The 18,453-nt window shown below is 37.7% G+C and overlaps 1 protein-coding gene across 4 annotated transcripts in view; it reads left to right on the top strand.

Annotated features, from left to right (window-relative positions):
* PDE1A (phosphodiesterase 1A) overlaps nucleotides 1-18,453 on the top strand; it is a 384,680-nt gene that overhangs the window by 84,566 nt on the left and 281,661 nt on the right. Inside the window, exon 1 of one of the 4 annotated variants that reach the window (XM_040227753.1) lies at nucleotides 5,129-5,594. The exons of 2 other annotated variants lie outside the window; for them this stretch is intronic. In XM_040227753.1, the coding sequence (XP_040083687.1) occupies nucleotides 5,542-5,594 (53 nt within the window). In that variant the 5' untranslated portion in view covers nucleotides 5,129-5,541. Of the gene's footprint in view, nucleotides 1-5,128; nucleotides 5,595-18,453 lie in introns of those variants that run through there. One more of the 4 variants, XM_040227751.1, reaches the window with a different exon arrangement.

Genomic DNA, 18,453 nt, shown 5'->3' with positions numbered 1-18,453 from the left:
AGTTTATTTTTAGGTTATTACAGACACACATGAAGACAAACACATTTTCAGAGTAACTTGACTAGATTTATTTTTAAGGTAGTCAGGAACAGATGTTCTGATCTTTTCCTCAGTTTATTGCATGCTGCAGAATGGACATATTCATTGAGCAGAAAGATTTGTAAATGAATATAATGCAAATTATGATACTTGCTTTGAGGGAAACAGAGTACTGAAGGTATATAAAATTCATATGGGCTTGTCAGAGGAGTCTCTGTGAGGCAGGGAGATAGCAGCTACATATGAGCAGTAAGCAGGAGAAAGGACATTTTAGGCATGGGGAAAAGGCAGGGAAGAGTGTGGAGTGTTTGAGGAACAAAATGCCAATATGGCTAGGGAAGAATTAACCTAAGTATTAGGGTTTAGAGATGGAAGTATAGGTGGGTGAGGGCTGGATAGAGCAGATGGTTAATATTGCAGTATAGTTACTCACTATGTACCCACTGGAATGAATGCATAAGAAAGCTTCATAACATAATGGGAACGATGTGATTTTCTTTCTTTCTTTTTGATGTATATGATCTTTCCTTTTTCCCAGTCTGTCAGGCATCCATTTGCCTCATGCAGTGTGGTGAGAGGGGTTAATGTTAGCTAAGCTGAAAGACTGAGACAGAGAGTCTTGCAGTAAAGGCTGAGATTGGGCTCAATGAGAAGGAGATGACCACCATTCCCAAACTGAGCCAATTGAACAGACCAGCTACAGATTTCAGCAGGAGATGTCAGCAGGGAGTGAAGTGACCAGACAGTTCAAGGACGTTGTTGCAGATTCCAGAGAACACAAAGGAGAGCAGGAACCTGCTGGTTTGGGTTTGAGGCTACCTTTTTTCTGCCGGTAAAAGGTCAAAGAAGCTCACCTGTCTATAAACTCAGATACCTCTTTGAAGAAAAATAGTGGGTTGGAGGAAATACATACAACTGAACATTTACCAGATATGATCACGTTTTTAGAGAAAGAGTATTCAAGAATATAATGAGGTTGCACTAATTAGCACTTTGTGTTCATTCATTCAATAAATAACCATGACTGTCTTTTACACGGGCTTCCCTAGTGGCTCAGTGGTAAAGAATCTGCCTGTAATGCAGGAGATAGAGAGAGGTTTGATCCCTGGGTTGGGAAGATCCTTAGAGGAGGGCATGGTAACCCACTCCAGTATTCTTGCCTGGAGAATCCCATGGACAGAGGAGCCTGGTGGGCTATCGTCCATAGGGTTGCAAAGAGTCAGACCTGACTGAAGTGACTGGGCACACATTCATGCCTCTTATGTATTGTGCACAGGGAATATAACAGACACTAACCCTTGTCTTACTGGAACTCACATTAAAGTGAGGCTAGTTCCCAGTTGAAGCTATAGAAAGAAAGAAAACTGCCTAATTAGAAAAATGAATATGTAGTTGCACATTCAATAGTAGTATGTTAGCTTTAATTTCGCAATAGTAGTAATGAAAAGTATTCTGGTGGTATGCATGACCTTGTTGTGGTCAAGAAAAGCTAAAAATGATTACAGAGTTTATTCTTGCTTGGACACTAAGTTTAAATAGCTTGACATCTTATCATATGTCAGTCACAGAGTCACAAAAAGTTAGGACTACAAAGGATCTTAGAGGTCATCTAGCCTGACATCTTAGTTTGGCTCGTAAGGAAACAGATATTCATAGAACTGAAGACAAAATCACTGTTAAAGTTGGGATTTAAATATGTGTTCCTTGAGATTAGTTCAAGGCTGTTTATAATGGAAAAGAGTTTCCATTCAGATCTTTGCAGAACATATTCATTGATTATTTCCCCTCAATATCAATAGACCATTTCTTGGGCTGGCTCTTGGAAGTATTGGAAGCATAACAGGTCATGCAGCGATGTTCAAGTAGGGATGAGGATTAGGAGAAGAATAGACACTTATCAGAGGGGTTAGTTTCTTTTCTTTCTCTTTAGAATCTGAGTGATAGCCCAGAAAGGACCCAATGCCGGGGGTAAAAGCAGGGGCTCAGGAACAAGGCATCCGAGTTCATATCCCAGCTCTACCATCCATCAACTAGCTTCATCACCAGTGTGAAACCTGTAAAAAGTTTTAAATCATTCGTATGTACACAATGAGAAAATCTGTAAGCCCATCTGATCATTTCTTTCTTGCACTTCCTTCCTCTGTCTCCACTTAATTTTAAACTCACTGAAACATATAACTTGTAGCACTGTGTTTAATTGAATTGCATTGGAAAAAAAGCACACACCCTTTGTCTCAGACTGATGTTTGACTAGAGTTCTGTGGTAAAGTAATAACCAGTAGCTGCATGCATTTTCCAGTTCTTGGACTGATATATTCACAATACTATATGGTTTTCCTACTATTGCATGCTGTTTAGCTCTTGTATATTATAAACAGGGCCAAAGCATAGATTATTACAATAGAAAAACAATAATTTTCCATGAGGCTTCACACAAAATGCCGTGACATACTTAGTATCCACTTGGTCGGAAAAATCATAAAAATTAACTCATATTTTTTGTCATATAAAATGAGTTGGTTATGATGGATATGTTCTGTGTGTTGTGCTAAGAATTCTAATAAATTAAGAAATATTTGTTGAGCACCTATTATAAGAGTCTAACAGTGCTGAGTTGGGGTAAGTGTGCCTGTATATGTATGGGTGTGTGCGTGTGTGCAGAGAGTAGTGGTAAAAGTGTTAGGCTAAGTCACACTGAGAGTTCACTTTAATAGAAAAAATACAAAAACAATATCTGACAGCCAACCCCTGGAAAAACTATTCAAAATATACTATACTTAGCATATTTTAATAGGAGATAGCCTGTATGATAAGTTTTAGCATTTTTCAGAGTATAGTATATTAAAGACTATATTTTTGCAGTTTAAGCAACAATAGTGAGGTTATTTCATCTTATTGAATACTACATTAAATTAAGTTAATAAAGCAAACTTTTCCTTCCAATATCAAGTTTAAATGCTTTTTGAAAAAATGTTAATGAAAACTTTTAAGAAATAGATATTTTTCTTTGTATCAAGTGACTGTTTAACTTACTATTATCTTCTTATGGCTCCTTAACTTTTAAGATTGAATTTTAAAATAAATTTAGTGCTTGATGTAAGTGAGAATCTAAGTTTTCTACTTTAACTTCACAGCAAAAGGAATATGAACCTAATGCAAACACTGATGTTATGGACTTTCTGTAATTAGCTTAATAGCTTTGAGATTCTGTGGTTAATAATCAAGGCCTGAGCTTCAAGTAAGATTGTATGCTTGCTTGTTATTTGAATTGTACCTTGGCTAGATGTTTATTAGTATTTTGTAGATTTCCTTCCAACACGTTAATGAAGAAGTCATCACACTTCTCTAAATCAAAAGTAGACAAAGTGAAAGTTATTTTTTTAAAGTTGATAGGCTTAGTTTTCTCTTGCGTTGTTCCTCAGGGGTATTTATGCTAAATTAATAGTGATATAGATAAACCATGAGTGCAGAAATCGAATGCCATCCATAAATGCAGAAATCTTTCCAGAAGATCTGTGTTGTGTGCTATTACATATACAAAGAGAGCAAAAGCATATGGTTGTAATGAAGCCACTCCCCTAAGGTCTGCATATCAATTTGCATGTAGATGGTCTCTGGATATAACTGCAGCATTGCACACATGTCAAATTTTGATTGAATGCTTATTGATGGTGAAGAAAACCTTGATTTATACATAATTACATTAATACATAATAGCTACATAAATGTATAATATAAAATTATCTTCCTTTGTATTTATAACTTCACATAATGAAAATATATTTTTGGGAGTATCATGTACCATAAGGCCTATGGTAGTATCTCTGCAAGAAGCAGACTCATCATACTTAGAGTCTGCTGGAACGACTAAAGCTGAACAGGAACAAAGAATTCAACTAATATTTTAACTTTATTTTACAAACAGAAACTGGAGCTCAGATAAGTCAAGAAATTTTCTCACAGTGGCCCAGCATATTCATAATAGAACTGGACTAGAAGCCATTGATTTTATTTTTAGTTCAATGCTTTCTCAGACTGATTCCATTTCCTAGCATGGATTAGGACTGCTCAATGTAATCAGTGATTTATTTTTAATTCTCTTTTTCTTTGTCTCTCCTGTGGGAGGAAAATAAAAAGGTGTTCTTGCTTCTGTGGACATATCTGGAGGCTGCTAAGAGCTACACACTGCTATCACACAGAGCATATCCCCCTCTGTGACATTTAAATCTTATTTTTATGGATCATTCAATGTGTTTCTCAGTGTATCCTCCTTTTAACGCATGTACTTTTAAAGCATTTAATCATGATTTGAGAATTTTTTTTTTTTCATAACAAAACTCTAGCCTGGAATCTCATGACATTACCGATTGAGAAGAAATTTGTTAGTGATTTAGATACAAGAATGTCTCCAGAATGTTATATTAAAATATGAGTTTTCACCTTATTTGTAACTTGAACAAAAGTCTCTGGAGTGTGAGTCTGTCTTCCAAGTAAAACAAATTTTAATGTTTATTTTCAGTTGTTTACAACTTCTCTCTTATAGTTGCTTTTCTTCCTTTTTACTTCCATAAATTGAAATTTTATTTTATAATATAAAAATCTTAGGTTCCTAGGGAGTTTGGGGAATTTAAAAAAAATGTGGTGTGTGTGTGTTTCCATATCTTTCTGCAGTGTCCTTTCTTAGTTGAAAAGCTGCATTTGGGTACAGTGTCCCTGATGGAATTGAGCAATTTTTGTTTTTCTAACTTTTGTAGCTCTGGCTAGCTTCACAGGGCTTCTATCAGTTGAAATGGCATCTTTGATTTTAGCCAAGTGTAGGTTATTAGGTTATGAGTGCCAAAAATGATGAGTTATCTCCACACTTCATCCAGCATGAATAAAAGCAAGATTGTAAAATAATTATAATCTCTCAGAGCAAAGCCAGCCATGCAGCTTCAGCCCATCTTTCTGCATTAATTTGTATACAGTTCTTATTTTAACAGAACAAACTTTCTGAGGGTACTCGCATGGGACTGCTGAACCAGCTGTACAACTTTTATTTTGAAGAAAAAAAGTTGAGCCTCTGAACGGGCTGTTTTAAAGACAGGGAGGGACTTAGCTTTTCCGAGCTTGACCAGCATGTGCAAGGAGTGCTCTCATGGCTGCGATAACTTAGGAAGCTCCTACCTGGGTGCCACAGGGGTAGGAAGGTTTCTGTTTGTTTTGTTCCGTTTCCGAGGGTCCCGTGCACTTCTCTTGCCCATGTCAACGTGACTCTTGGTGTTTTTGCACACCCTGCTCTGTGGGGGAGTGCCCCATCGTGCCTGTCTTATGTGGCCTCTATGGACACATTGCTCAGCTGGCAGAGAGCAGGGAAGTTTTCTCCCAGCACCCAAAAAGAGAAAGAGGAAACTACTTTTGCCTTCTGGGCTCCTTCAGGGCAATAGATCAGGATAAGCTTCCACATTCTCTCCCTGGATTTCTGGAGTGATTTCCAGGAACAAGCTAAACTTTCACCTTTAAATGGATGACCATGTCACAATCAGGAGGAAACATCTCCAAAGACCCATCTTTAGGTAAGTCATGATGTATCCTAGATAGCTTCAGGGCTATCAGGAAAAATAATTTCTTTTTCTTCCTTAACTTGTGAATTCTGGCACTAAGTTATAACAAAGCAATAAAGACTGTGCCTAAAGTGTAACTTCATGCATATTGAAGGAGTTCTTTTATTTTTTATTTTCTGAAACCCTATGCACAAGCTTTTATCAGTTTTTCAAAATGTATTTTAAAAATGTATTAGCTTTTCATGTAGTTCAGTGATATAGCACTAGAAAAACTTCTGAAACATTATGCAATGCCTCGCTGTTTCTAGTGGTTGCATAGCCCCGTAAATGGGAAATGTGTGGTTCTTTCAACTGATTTCTCTCAGAAGTAGTATTTTAGTGCTGTGAATGCTACGCTTCTTTGCAGTAATGTATGGGGAGACAAATTTGAACTTGATGGCTATTGTACTATACTATGTACATTTTACAGCTAATTTAGGAGTATCTGTATAGCAGTTAAGGAAACAGCAGGGCAATAGGAGATATTTTGCACTGAGGTGGAATCTTTGGCCAGGCAGAATGTAGATCTCGCATAACAGATTGGGCTACGGTTTTATTTTGAGGGGGGAGAGACTCTTTCACTAAGAGACAGCAGTTTCTTCTGTCTTGATTCTTTAGTTACCTGTTATGTAATTTAGAATCCAGAATTTGGAATTAAAGTTAACCATATATTAAATGTGGGCCTCTCCCCAAATAATATCTTAAATATAGCAAAGATATCACATGTTAACAATACTAAATGTTAAGGTTAAGTTGTAGTCACTGGCTGTTGATCTTGAATTAACTAAAGGATTGTAGAAGTTTATGGATGAAATTCCTACATTGTGTGGTTGTTAAATAAGAAGAGTGGGCCTTCAAAGAATAGAATTATATATAAAATGTTTCCATTCTTATGTATTAATTAATCATTACTACAATATTGCTAGTAATATCAATATACTTTCATAATGCTTAAAATGTTAGCTCAAATCTGTTTTAAAATCTTTTGAAGATATTTTCAGAGCTACATTACAAATTTAACATTATGTGTCTATTTAAATATGCATTTGTAAATTTAACCAAAAATCCAAACAGTGTATTCACCTCCCGTGTTCCCTATGGCAGGAGCTGGAAACGTTCTTTAAGTTCCTATGCGGTTCACTACTATTTTCTTTCCAAGTGCATGTGTGACTTCAAGGAGGCATGAAAGTTGCACAGACAATTCCAAACTCAACCCCACTGAGACATCACTTAAAGAGGGTACCTACAGAAGTTCAGGAAGGCAGGGCCATATTGGATAAAATCAGATCCACTCAGCCATCAGCTTAAGTGTGTTATTCCATTGTGGAACTATTCCTGCAGGTGGTCGCTCACTGCTTTAATGCCAAATCCTTGTCCCCTCCTGACGAATTATATGTTAAGGTGCCACTCTCAGGGAAATTGCAATTCAAGTGTGCTTCTCTTTCATATAAAGAGAGGATCCTTTGTGGAAGGTGGGATTCTTTGTCCAGATGATTAGAATACAGTTTGGTAAATTCACATGATTGTTTCATGATACTGATGACCCAGAAGAGAAAACACAGCTACCAAAGAGGATATACGTTTACCCAGGCAATTATTTAAAGCAAGTGCTGAAATGGGTTCCCGATTGAAAACAGATTAAGGCCAGATGTGGGATCATGGCTCTACTGGCGTATTGACAGCTGGCTTTGCTTTTATCAAGATATGACTGTTATGAAGGAAAGGAGGGTGGAGAGTATCTTAAAAGATCCAAATGACTAGACATACTTTCTCAGAGAAAGTTTTAGGCTGTTCTTTCATGAAATGCAGCATGGGCTTTCTAATAACTAGTTGTGCTTTTGGGCAAGCTGAGAAATGGGTTAAGCTTTCCTTTAGCATCTTTGAGCTTCTCTGGTGGCTCAGACTAGAGAGCCACCATTTTTTACTCTGGTGGCAGTAAAAAATATGCCGGCAATGCAGGAGGCCTGGATTCTATCCCTGGGTCAGGAAGATCCCCTGGAGAAAGGAATAGCAACCCCACTCCAGTATTCTTGCCTGGAGAATTCCATGGATAGAGAGCGTGGTGGGCTACAGACCCAGTCCATGTGGTCGCAAAGAGCTGGACATGACTGAACAACTGATACTCTCTCTCTTGGCACCTTGGCTCTATCCCATGCCCCACTTTATTTTCTTTGTTAGCCTCCTTTCCCAGCGCCCCTGTTCCCTTGGCCTTCCCCTGAGCTGTCCAGCCTTTCACACTGAGACATCTTTCTAGGCTTCCTTTTCTGGTCAGAGTCCCAGGTACAGACTTTTCCTTCTCAATATGTACGGTGTGTGTGTACCCCATTTCCTAAGAGATTTGCACACCTGTTCTCAATCTGTAAGCAAATCTGTGCTAGATTGGTTCATATGTGCTAGTTACAAGTTTAATAGAAATTTTGTGAAATATCTTTGCTGTTTTTTATTAAAAACTCATTTAAGATTTTAGCCTTTAAGAGATCAGCCTAGGATTTTTTTTTTTTTTTAGAAACATCTGACATATTGACACCATTCAAATTTCTATATGCAGGCTACTTTCTTCTGCAATTGAACCACAGCTTTAATTCAATTCACCTGTCATTCTCTGCTCGATTAGACATGACCATATCTAGGGGGAGGCATTGGGGAGGCCGCCAGTGGTAAAGAATCCACCTGCCAATTCAGGAAATGCAAGAGATGCGGGTTTGATCCTTGGGTGAGGAATATCCCCTGGAGTAGTTGACAGCAACCCACTCCAGTATTCTTGCCTGGAAAATTCCAAGGACAGAGTGGATTACAGTCAGTGGGGTCACAAAGAGTCAGACACAACTGAGTACGCATGCACCATTGGAGAGGCCAGACACAATAACAAAAAACCAACCTTACCTGCCCTTACAAAACATCATATAGTGTATATCTAGGTAGCCATGACAGGCAGGTGATGGGTATCAAAAAGAAGATAACAACATCCTGGGGAATTAGAATGGAAAAGACAAATTTCAGTGAAAACTAATTCTGGCCCCTAAGTGAACTGAGAAAGAAAAGAGCAATACTTTTAATATCATCATTATTTTTTAATGTTATATTTCCTTCATTTTCTAATTTTTTAATTAGTTTTTATTGGAGGACAGTTGTTTTACAATGTTGTCTTAGTTTCTGCTAAGAGAAAGATTTTCTTTTAAATTTAATTTTTGAGACAGAATTAATATCAATTCTTCATCAGCATGATCTCCCTAAATTTCAAATAATAAAAATCATCCATCAGGTGTAGAAAGTTAGTTGAGAGGTTTTAGAGGAGATGATGAATATTGAAATTCCATGGCTGATATGCTATTGGGAAGGCTGGGAGGAGCCTTATATGCTATTTAGAAACTGTCTCTAAGAATGTCTTGGTCTCCCACAATGCCGATTCCCAAATCATTTCACACAGTTAGGTTATGAAATCCATGTTTTAAAAGTCTTCCATGGAAAATTTAGATACACATTTTCATGTCAGATCTGTGAAGCAAGGAAAAAGGCAAGGCTTCTTTTATGGCCAAGGCTGAGTCTGTATGCGCACGTTTCATACATTTTGCATGTTGCTTTGGGATAAATGAGACTGTTCAGCCTGGAGCACGTAGAAATGATGCACCTCAGACACATTCTGTGGTTCACTCTACAGATGTTCTTGCAGCTCAGATTTGTACAGAGAAATCACTCTCCCTTTACTCAAGAGAAACACTCTAGGTTTTATAATTTTCCAGGAAGGAAACACTATTACAAAACATATATGAATGTGTTTTCCATCAACAACACTGAGTTTGTTCCTCAGCACTTAGAAAATGAATTTGCATGGATCTTTAAAAATCTAAGATTTGAATCAGCACTTGATATTAGAGCTCTCTGATACACACATTCTTTAGACGTTTCAAAACTTTTCTGTGTTACCACAGAGTTTGATCTCTAGTAATTACAATGAATCTTTTTATATAAAAAGATTCATCAATTTATATCACATTTCAGATGAAGTACCTTTGTCTAACTTCAGTAAAACAATTGCTGAAGATACTTCTGTCTTATTGCATGCTCATATTGCTTAGTGAACTTTCTATATTTCCAGAATATTACTCAATCTTAAACTTTGATACCAACAAAAATCTATTTCTCCTAATAAAACTGCATCAGTGAAAATAATTCTTACCTGAATTACACTGCTATGAAATATATGTCTGGATTTTTGTTATAATTATCTCCCCCCACTTGATTTGATATTTTATTTTTTTATCAAATTTTACTATATATGCATCTTTTTTTCCTGTTTGTTGCTTCAAAGTCTTTCTGTAAGTATGTATGAAAAATGAATTAAAAACATAAACTGAAACATTTTTCTTACATGTTAAGCCTTATTTAGTGTTCTTTGGAACCAACAACCTTTTGAACCTCTCTCAGCGTTCAAAAGTGGATGTTATTTTTGTGGTGACTTTTCATTAGAAGTAGCACGAAAAAGCCACAAATGAAATCATGCAAATGGTTCTTCCTCAGCCCTAGAACTGAGAACTGGTCTATGCATCCAGGAGCGGAGACGGTAAAGTACAGGTCGAATGGCTGCCAGGGCCCAAGACCAGTGAAAATCATGTTGGGTTCTTCACAGCATTTAGAACATGCTGTTTCTTCTCTTTATGCCTTTTCAAAGTTTTATTTTTACAAGTGGCTGTTAGCAGAGGAATTCTGAGTGTGTTTTTGGCAGGCATATTCTCTTCACATGGAGATGTGGAAAGCAGTGAGATGCCTAGGAAAAGAAAGGCAGTCCTAATTTTGTTTGTGTACCTAATAGGGATGATTAGTACCCTATCGCTGGGTCTGAATTCTTGTTTCAAGGTTGTGATCTATGCTTTATAGAGAAATAGCATAAAATATCTATTACATATTTAAGATTGTATACCTTCTGGAGTGTAATCATTTTTTTAGCCCTACATTTAAGCTCAGTGTGTTAACATCGGTGTCAAAGCTAGTTCAGAAGTTGCAGAGGTGACACCACGTTCCTGACTTTCAGATAGGAATAAATAATCAGTAATATTACTGATTTTCTAAAAAAATTTTTAAACGGTAATAAGGTGAAACACCTGACCACTCTGCTGATTTACAATAATTTTCTGGGCAGTTTTCTACTCAGTGTTTCAGAGCCATTTACTTCAGTGTTTTGGGAATAATAGAAAATGGGAACAAGTAATATAAAATGTAAACTCACTTCAGAATTTAAAGAAATTGTATTGCTAATACATTATTGATATTGGCGTTTTCATCTCATAAATATGTATTTATGATATTCTGTGCTTCAATTTCGTTTTAACACTTCCTCAACAAAAAATGTGTACTTTAGCCAGAAATTTTAGTACAAAGTCATCAGAGTGCAAATTAGGTAGAAAAAATTAACTGGTGAAGTAGTATAATATATTGGGGCTTCCCAGGGGGCTCAGTGGTAAAGAATCTGCCTGCCACAGTGCAGGAGACTCAGGAGACGCAAGTTCAATCCTTGGGTTGGGAAGATGCCCTGGAGGAGGAAATGGCAACCCACTCCAGCACTCTTGCCTGGGAAATCCTATGGACAGAGGAGCCTGGTGGGCTGCAGGCCATGGAGTCGAGAAGAGTTAAAGACTACTGAATGCACACACATACACTGCTGCTGCTGCTAAATGGCTTCAGTCGTGTCCGACTCTGTGCGACCCCATAAAGGGCAGCCCACCAGGCTCCCCCCGTCCCTGGCATTCTCCAGCAAGAACACTGGAGTGGGTTGCCATTTCCTTCTCCAGTGCATGAAAGTGAAAAGTGAAAGTGAAAGTGAAAGTGAATTCGTGTCCGACTCTTAGCGACCCCATGGACTGCAGCCCACCAGGCTCCTCCGTCCGTGGGATTTTCCAGGCAAGAGTCCTAGAGTGGGTTGCCATTTCCTTCTCCAACACACATACACACCCACCCAAAAATGTGTGATTCAGATAGAAATGTATATAGTACAAAGTCATCAGAGTGAAAATTACATAGAAAAAATTTATTAACTATGGCAGTAGTAGAGTACCTTTTCTTTTATAAAATGTATTTTCTCCTAAGAAAAAGTTCTAGGTAAATCAAATCCAAAACTTAATACAACTTTATATGCTGCTGCTACTGCTGCTAAGTTGCTTCAGTTGTGTCCCACTCTTGGCGACCCCATGGACTGCAGCCCACCAGGCTCCTCCGTCCATGGGATTTTCCAGGCAAGAGTACTGGAGTGGGGTGCCATTGCCTTCTCTGACAACTTTATATATATATGAACATATTTTGCCAGTTTTTGTTTCTAAGACAAGTGATTGTGAATTCATTTATTTAATAGAAAAAAGGGAAATTGAATTGACTTGCAATGGTTATATAGTCATATACTGAAAATTTAGGTTCAAGGGTTTTCTTTAGTAAATGATAATTTTAAAGTAAGTGACAATTGATAGAACAAAATGATTGCATTTATTTCTACTTGCTATGAAAGTGAAAAATACTTTTGGAAAATAGACATAGTGATATGAATTTAAAGTTTATGACATTATCAGACACAATGCTAATTAATAGAACAAATATTTTATAACAGACATTTATTAATATTTTTGTTGTCAAGATACTGTTGCAGCTAGTCATTGTGTGACTTTTAAGGAAGAAATAATTACAAATTGATCTTCAAAATAAATTACGAAGGTCAGAGTAAAACAAAAAATACGTTTGAATGTAAGGCAGGAAGTATTTATCAAGAAAACATCTTAGACATTGTTGAGCTTTTTTTTTTGTTTTCCAGTTGTGATATAAGTAGCTCTAATATTTAAGTGGCCATCACAAATAAACTGTAATTTGGTAAACATTTTGAAGTCAGGCAATGAGTAATGTACTCCCATAGTATTACTTCATCCACAATTTACAAAAATTTAAATCATTTCTAATAAACTTATAACTAGTGGCAACAGCAGCAGTAGATATTAAAATTAATACCAGGAGCTACCATTCATCAGAATCTTAGCAAAGATACAAGCATATAATCTTCAGGGCAACTTCATGAGGAAATATTAAATTTATAAATAATAATTTTAGATATAGGACTTCCCTGGTGGCTTAGATGGTAAAGAATCTGCCTGTAATAGAGGATACCCAGGTTCAATCCCTGAGTTGGGAAGATCCCCTGGAGAAGGGAATGGCAATCCACTCCAGTATTCTTGCCTGGAAAATTCCATGGACAAAGGAGCCTGGGGGGCTATAGTCCATAGGGTTGCAAAAAGTTGGACATCAATGAGTGACTAACATACACACACACATGGATCCAGGAGCAAGGAATAGATAAAACATAAGACAGCACTTCTCACTAGGGAGCTATGCAAGTCCTGTTTTCTAAGCTAGACATGCTTGGTGCTGTTTGCATTTATCTTGGATATTGGTATTGTTTAGAAACTGCTTTTCAAATGTTTGTAATGAGGAAAATCAAGATTATGCAGGTAAAATGATATAGTGGGGATAATTTTATGGTTTATATCATCTTGAAAATTTTTTATTTGAAATAATCAGCCTATTACTTACAGTGTTCAGGTAAAAAACAATGAAAAATAAAAATAATAGCAATGAAAAAATAATAGTAAGCTTAAAAATGACCTGTTGGTTTACAGAGAACAAGGTTAAAGAAGTCTGCATTATTTATAAACCTAGTCTCTGGTTCTGTGACTCGACATGACATAATTTTGATAGTTCTCATGGAGAACTTCAGTTTATTTATATATTTGATTAAGGCCACTTGGACATGATCTTTAATTGAGCAAAATCCAACATTTCCTGAATTGGAGCTGCTGCAGGTGTAGGGGCAAGTCTTTTGAAGAAAAAGATGGTAAAGCTTCCAGAGTTATCCTTGAAACATCCAAGTGTGCTTTGTTAAGAGTCATATTTTTGTTATGAAGAAGTGTTAATTCTGAGTCAAATTTATGTCCATTTTTGCTATTTTGGTGACTCTAGCTTTTAGGATCTTAAGATGATATTTTTAGACATATTGTTTATTAAATCAAAACAGATATTTAAATATTAATTATATATTCATTAACCAAGTGTTTGGTAGACATTGAAAGTCATGGACTTTTATTATGAAAATCACTTCAGCTTTAAAAATATGAATACTTAATTTGACACTCTTAAGGATCAAAGAGCTTAGAACAAATTGTTTAGAGACCACTGGTAATAAAAAACAATAGGATTGTATCTTCAACATACAAATGTGATTTTCTGAGTCCTAATTAAGGAATGAAAAGAAAATTCTAATAGGTCAAGTAACTTTTAAAATTGTATCATTAAATTAAAATTTGGATGAAAGCAGAGACATGTGACAGTCTGGACCACCTGCTTATTGGCAATCTCTAATGAAGATTTCAAATGCTTATAATAATTCCAGTGGTGATGTCTTTCAGAAACAACATAAAAAGAAGTCTGTAATTTCTCTGCCCACTAATTACGTGTTGGCTTCACAATTCAGCTGCATCCAATTGTTTCTAATTCTGTGACCCATCTCATTTTCTCTGTATCTCTTTCACTGAGTGTTTTATTTCAATCTATTATAGTTATCCAAGGAGATCACCTCTTCTCCAAAACTGTAGGATTCCTGAGGGTACAGTCCATACTGAATCTCTGTATTTCCAAGAATTTTTGATAGAATGTGAGTCATAAGTAAGAACTTCAGTTCAGTTCAATCTCACAGTTGTGTCTGACTCTGTGTGAGCACACGGACTGCAGCACGCCAGGCTTCCTTGTCTATCACCAACTCCCGAAGCTTGCTCAAACTCATGTCCACTGAGTCAGTGATGTCATCCATCCATCTCATCCTCTGTCGTCCCCTTCTCCTCCCTTCAATCTTTCCCAGCATCAGGGTCTTTTCTAATGAATCAGCTTTTCCTATCAGGTTGCCAAAGTACTGGAGTTTCAGCTTCAGTATCAGTCCTTCCAGTGAATATTCAGGACTGATTTCCTTTAGGATGGACTGGTTGGATCTCCTTGCTGTCCAAGGGACTCTCCAACATCACAGTTCAAAAGCATCAATTCTTCGGCGCTCAGCTTACTTTATAGTTCAACTCTCACATCCACACATGACTACTGGAAAAACCATACCTTTGACTAGATGGACTTTTGTTGGCAAAATAATGTCTCTGCTTTTGAATATGCTGTCTAGGATAGTCATAGTTTATCTTCCAAGGAGCAAGTGTCTTTTAATTTCATGGCTACAGTCACCATCTGCACTGATTATGTAGCCCCAAAAAATAAAGTCTGACACTGTTTCCACTGTTTCCCCATCTATTTGCCATGAAGTAATGGTATCGAATGCCATGATCTTAGTTTTCTGAATGTTGAGTTTTAAGCCAACATTTTCACTCTCCTCTTTTACTTTCATCAAGAGGCTCTTTGGTTCTTCTTCACTTTCTGCCATAAGGGTGGTGTCATCTGTGTACCTGAGGTTATTGATATTTCCCCTGGAAATCTTGATTCCAGCCTGTGCTTCATTCAGCCCAGAATTTCTCATGATGTACTCTGAATGTAAGTTAAATAAGCAGGTGACAATATACAGCCTTGACATACTCCTTTCCTGATTTGGAACCAGCCTGTTGTTTCATATCCAGTTCTAATTGTTGCCTCCTGACCTGTATATAGATTTCTCATGAGGCAGGTCAGATGGGCTGGTATTCCCATCTCTTGAAGAATGACACAGTCAAAGGCTTTGGCATAGTCAAAAAAAAAAAAAAAAAAACAGAAGTAGATGTTTTTCTGGAACTCTTTTGCTTTTTCAATGAACCAATAGATGTTGGCAATTTGATCTCTGGTTCCTCTGCCATTTCTAAATCAATTTGGACATCTGGAAGTTCACGGTTTACGTACTGTTGAAGCCTGGCTTGGAGAATTTTGAACATTACTTTGCTAGTGTGTGAGATGAGTGCAATTGTGCAGTAGTTTGAGCATTCTTTGGCATTGCCTTTCTTTGGGATTGGAATGAAAACTGACCTTTTCCAGTCCTGTGGCCAGTGCTGAGTTTTCCAAATTTGCTGGCATATTGAGTGCATCTCTTTCACATCGTCATCTTCTAGGATTTGAAACAGCTCAATTGGAATTCCATCATGTCTACTAGTTTTGTTCTTAGTAATGATTCCTAATGCCCACTTGACTTTGTATTCCAAGATGCTTGGCTTTAGGTGAGTGATCACACCATTGTGGTTATCTGGGTCATGAAGATATTGTCTGTATAGTTATTCTGTGTATTCTTGCTACCTCTTCTAAATATCTTCTGCTTCTGTTAGGTCCATACTGTTTCTGTCTTTTATTGTTCCCATCTTTGCATGAAATATTCCCTTGGTATCTCTAATTTTCTTGAAGAGATCTCTAGTCTTTCCCATTCTATTGTTTTCCTCTATTTCATTGAACTGATCGCTGAGGAAGCCTTTCTCTTGTCTCTCCTTGCTATTCTTTGAAACTCTGCATTCAAATAAGTATATCTTTCCTTTTCTCCTTTGCCTTTAGCTTCTCTTCTTTTCTCAGCTATTTGTAAGGCCTCCTCAACAACCATTTTGCCTTTTTGCATTCCTTTTTCTTGGAGATGGTCTTGATCACTGCCTCTTGTACAGATTTATGAACTTCCATCCATAGTTCTTCAGGCTATCAGGTCCAATCCCTTGAATATATTTGTCACTTTCACTGTATAATGGAAAAGGGTTTGATTTAGGTCATACCTGAATGGTCTAGTGGTTTTCCCTACTTTCTTCAATTTCAGTCTTAATTTGGCAATAAGGAGTTCATGATCTAAGCCACAGTCAGCTCCCAGTCTTATTTTTGCTGATTGTATAAAGCCTCTCCTTCTTTGGCTGCAAAGAATATAAGCAATCTGTGTTTGGTATTGACGGTGATGTCCATGTGTAAAGTTGTTTCTTGTCTTGTTGGAAGAGGGTGTTTGCTCTGACCAGTGAGTTCTCTTGGCAAAACTCTGTTAGTATTTGCCCTGCTTCATTTTGTACTCCAAGGCCAAACTTGCCTGTTATTCCAAGTGTTTCTTCACTTCCTACTTTTGCATTCCAGTCCCCCATAATGAAAAGGACATCTTTTTGGTTGTTAGTTCTAGAAGGTCTTGTAATTCTTCATAGAGCCATTCAATGTCAGCTTCTTCAGCATTGCTGGTCGGGGCTAGACTTGGGTTTCTGTGATTTTGAATGGTTTGCCTTGGAAATGAACAGAGATCATTCTGTTGTTATTGAGATTGCTTCCAAGTATGGCATTTTGGACTCTCTTGTTGACTATGATGGCTACTCCATTTCTTCTAAGGGACTCTTGCCCACAGTAGCAGATAGAATGGGCATCTGAGTTAAATTCACCCATTCCAGTCCATTTTAGTTTGCTGATTCCTAGAATATCTACATTCACTCTTGCCATCTCCTGTTTGACCACTTCCAATTTGCCTTGATTCATGGACCAAACATTCCAGGTTCCTATGCAGTATTGCTCTTTACAGCATAGGACTTTACTTTCATCACCAGTCCCATCCACAACTGGGTATTGTTTTTGTTTTGGCTCCATCTCTTCATTCTTTCTTGAGTTACTTCTCCACTGATCTCTAGTAGCACATTAGGCACCTACTGACCTGGGGAGTTCATCTTTCAGTGTCCTATCTTTTTGCCTTTTCATACTGTTCAGAGACTGAGCCAGAACTGTATTTGACTGTCTCTTGCAGAGGTACGGGACGACAGTGCGCAGGGGCTCTGGGTGCAGCAGATGTGAGTTATGGCATAAGCCCTCTTGGAGGAGGTCACCATTACTTCACCATAGAGCTGCCAGAACTTACACAGAACTGGGAAATCGGACTCTTGAAGGGCACAAACAAAAAGCTTGTGTGCAGCAGGACCCAGGAGGAGGGAGCAGTGGCCCCAAAAGAGACTGACCCAGACTTTCCTGTGCGTGTTCAGGAGTCTCTGGCAGAGGTGTGTGCCAGAGGTGGCCTGCTGCAAGGTCGGGGGCACTCAGTGCAGCAGTGCACGCAAGGGACCTTTTGAAGGAGGTCGCCATTATCTTCATTACCTCCACCATAGTTTGGCCTCACTTCAAACAACAAGAAGTGAGCACAACCCTGCCCATCAACAGAAAATTGGATTAAGATTTACTGAGGATGGCACTGCCTTTCAGAACAAGATCCAGTTTCCCCCTCAGTCAGTCTCTCCCATCAGGAAGCTTCCATAAGCTTCTTATCCTTAGCCATCAGAGGGCCAACAGAATGAAAACCACAGTCACAGAAAACTAACAAAACTAATCACATGGACCACAGCCTTTCCTAACTCAATGAACCCTGCCATGTAGGGCCATGCAAAGCGGACAGGTCATGGTGGAGAGTTCTGACAAAACATGGTCCACTGGAGAAGGGAGTGGCAAACCACTTCAGTATTCTTGCCTTGAGACCCCAATGAACAGTATGAAAAGTAAGAACTTACCCAGTCTGTAAATTTAAATACCTAAAAATCCAGGTCAGTATTATAAATGTTTGAAATAGAAAGTGTTGGGCACTGTGATAGATGAAAAGCAAAAAGCATTTGGTCTCACATTTTTAAAAAACACTGATAGACTAGACAACATCCAACTGCAGTCTGGTAGCTGATGACTTTTTAAATGAATGAATGATAGCACAAAGAATAATTTGTTTCCTTAGGTCCACATAGTGGTTATGTCTCCATTTTCAGGGTGAAGGGATTATGAGGGTAAATCTTGACTGAGAATTCTGGCAACTATATCCAAGAGGATGACTAGAGGAATGGGTACATAGCTCTGGCTTCTAATGCCAGTTAAA

Source organism: Oryx dammah, unplaced genomic scaffold (genome assembly GCF_014754425.2).
Source record: "Oryx dammah isolate SB20612 unplaced genomic scaffold, SCBI_Odam_1.1 HiC_scaffold_27, whole genome shotgun sequence".
Taxonomy (NCBI): Eukaryota; Metazoa; Chordata; class Mammalia; order Artiodactyla; family Bovidae; genus Oryx; species Oryx dammah.
Note: the sequence above shows the minus strand (reverse complement) of the source record. Positions and strands in the feature narration are given on the sequence as shown.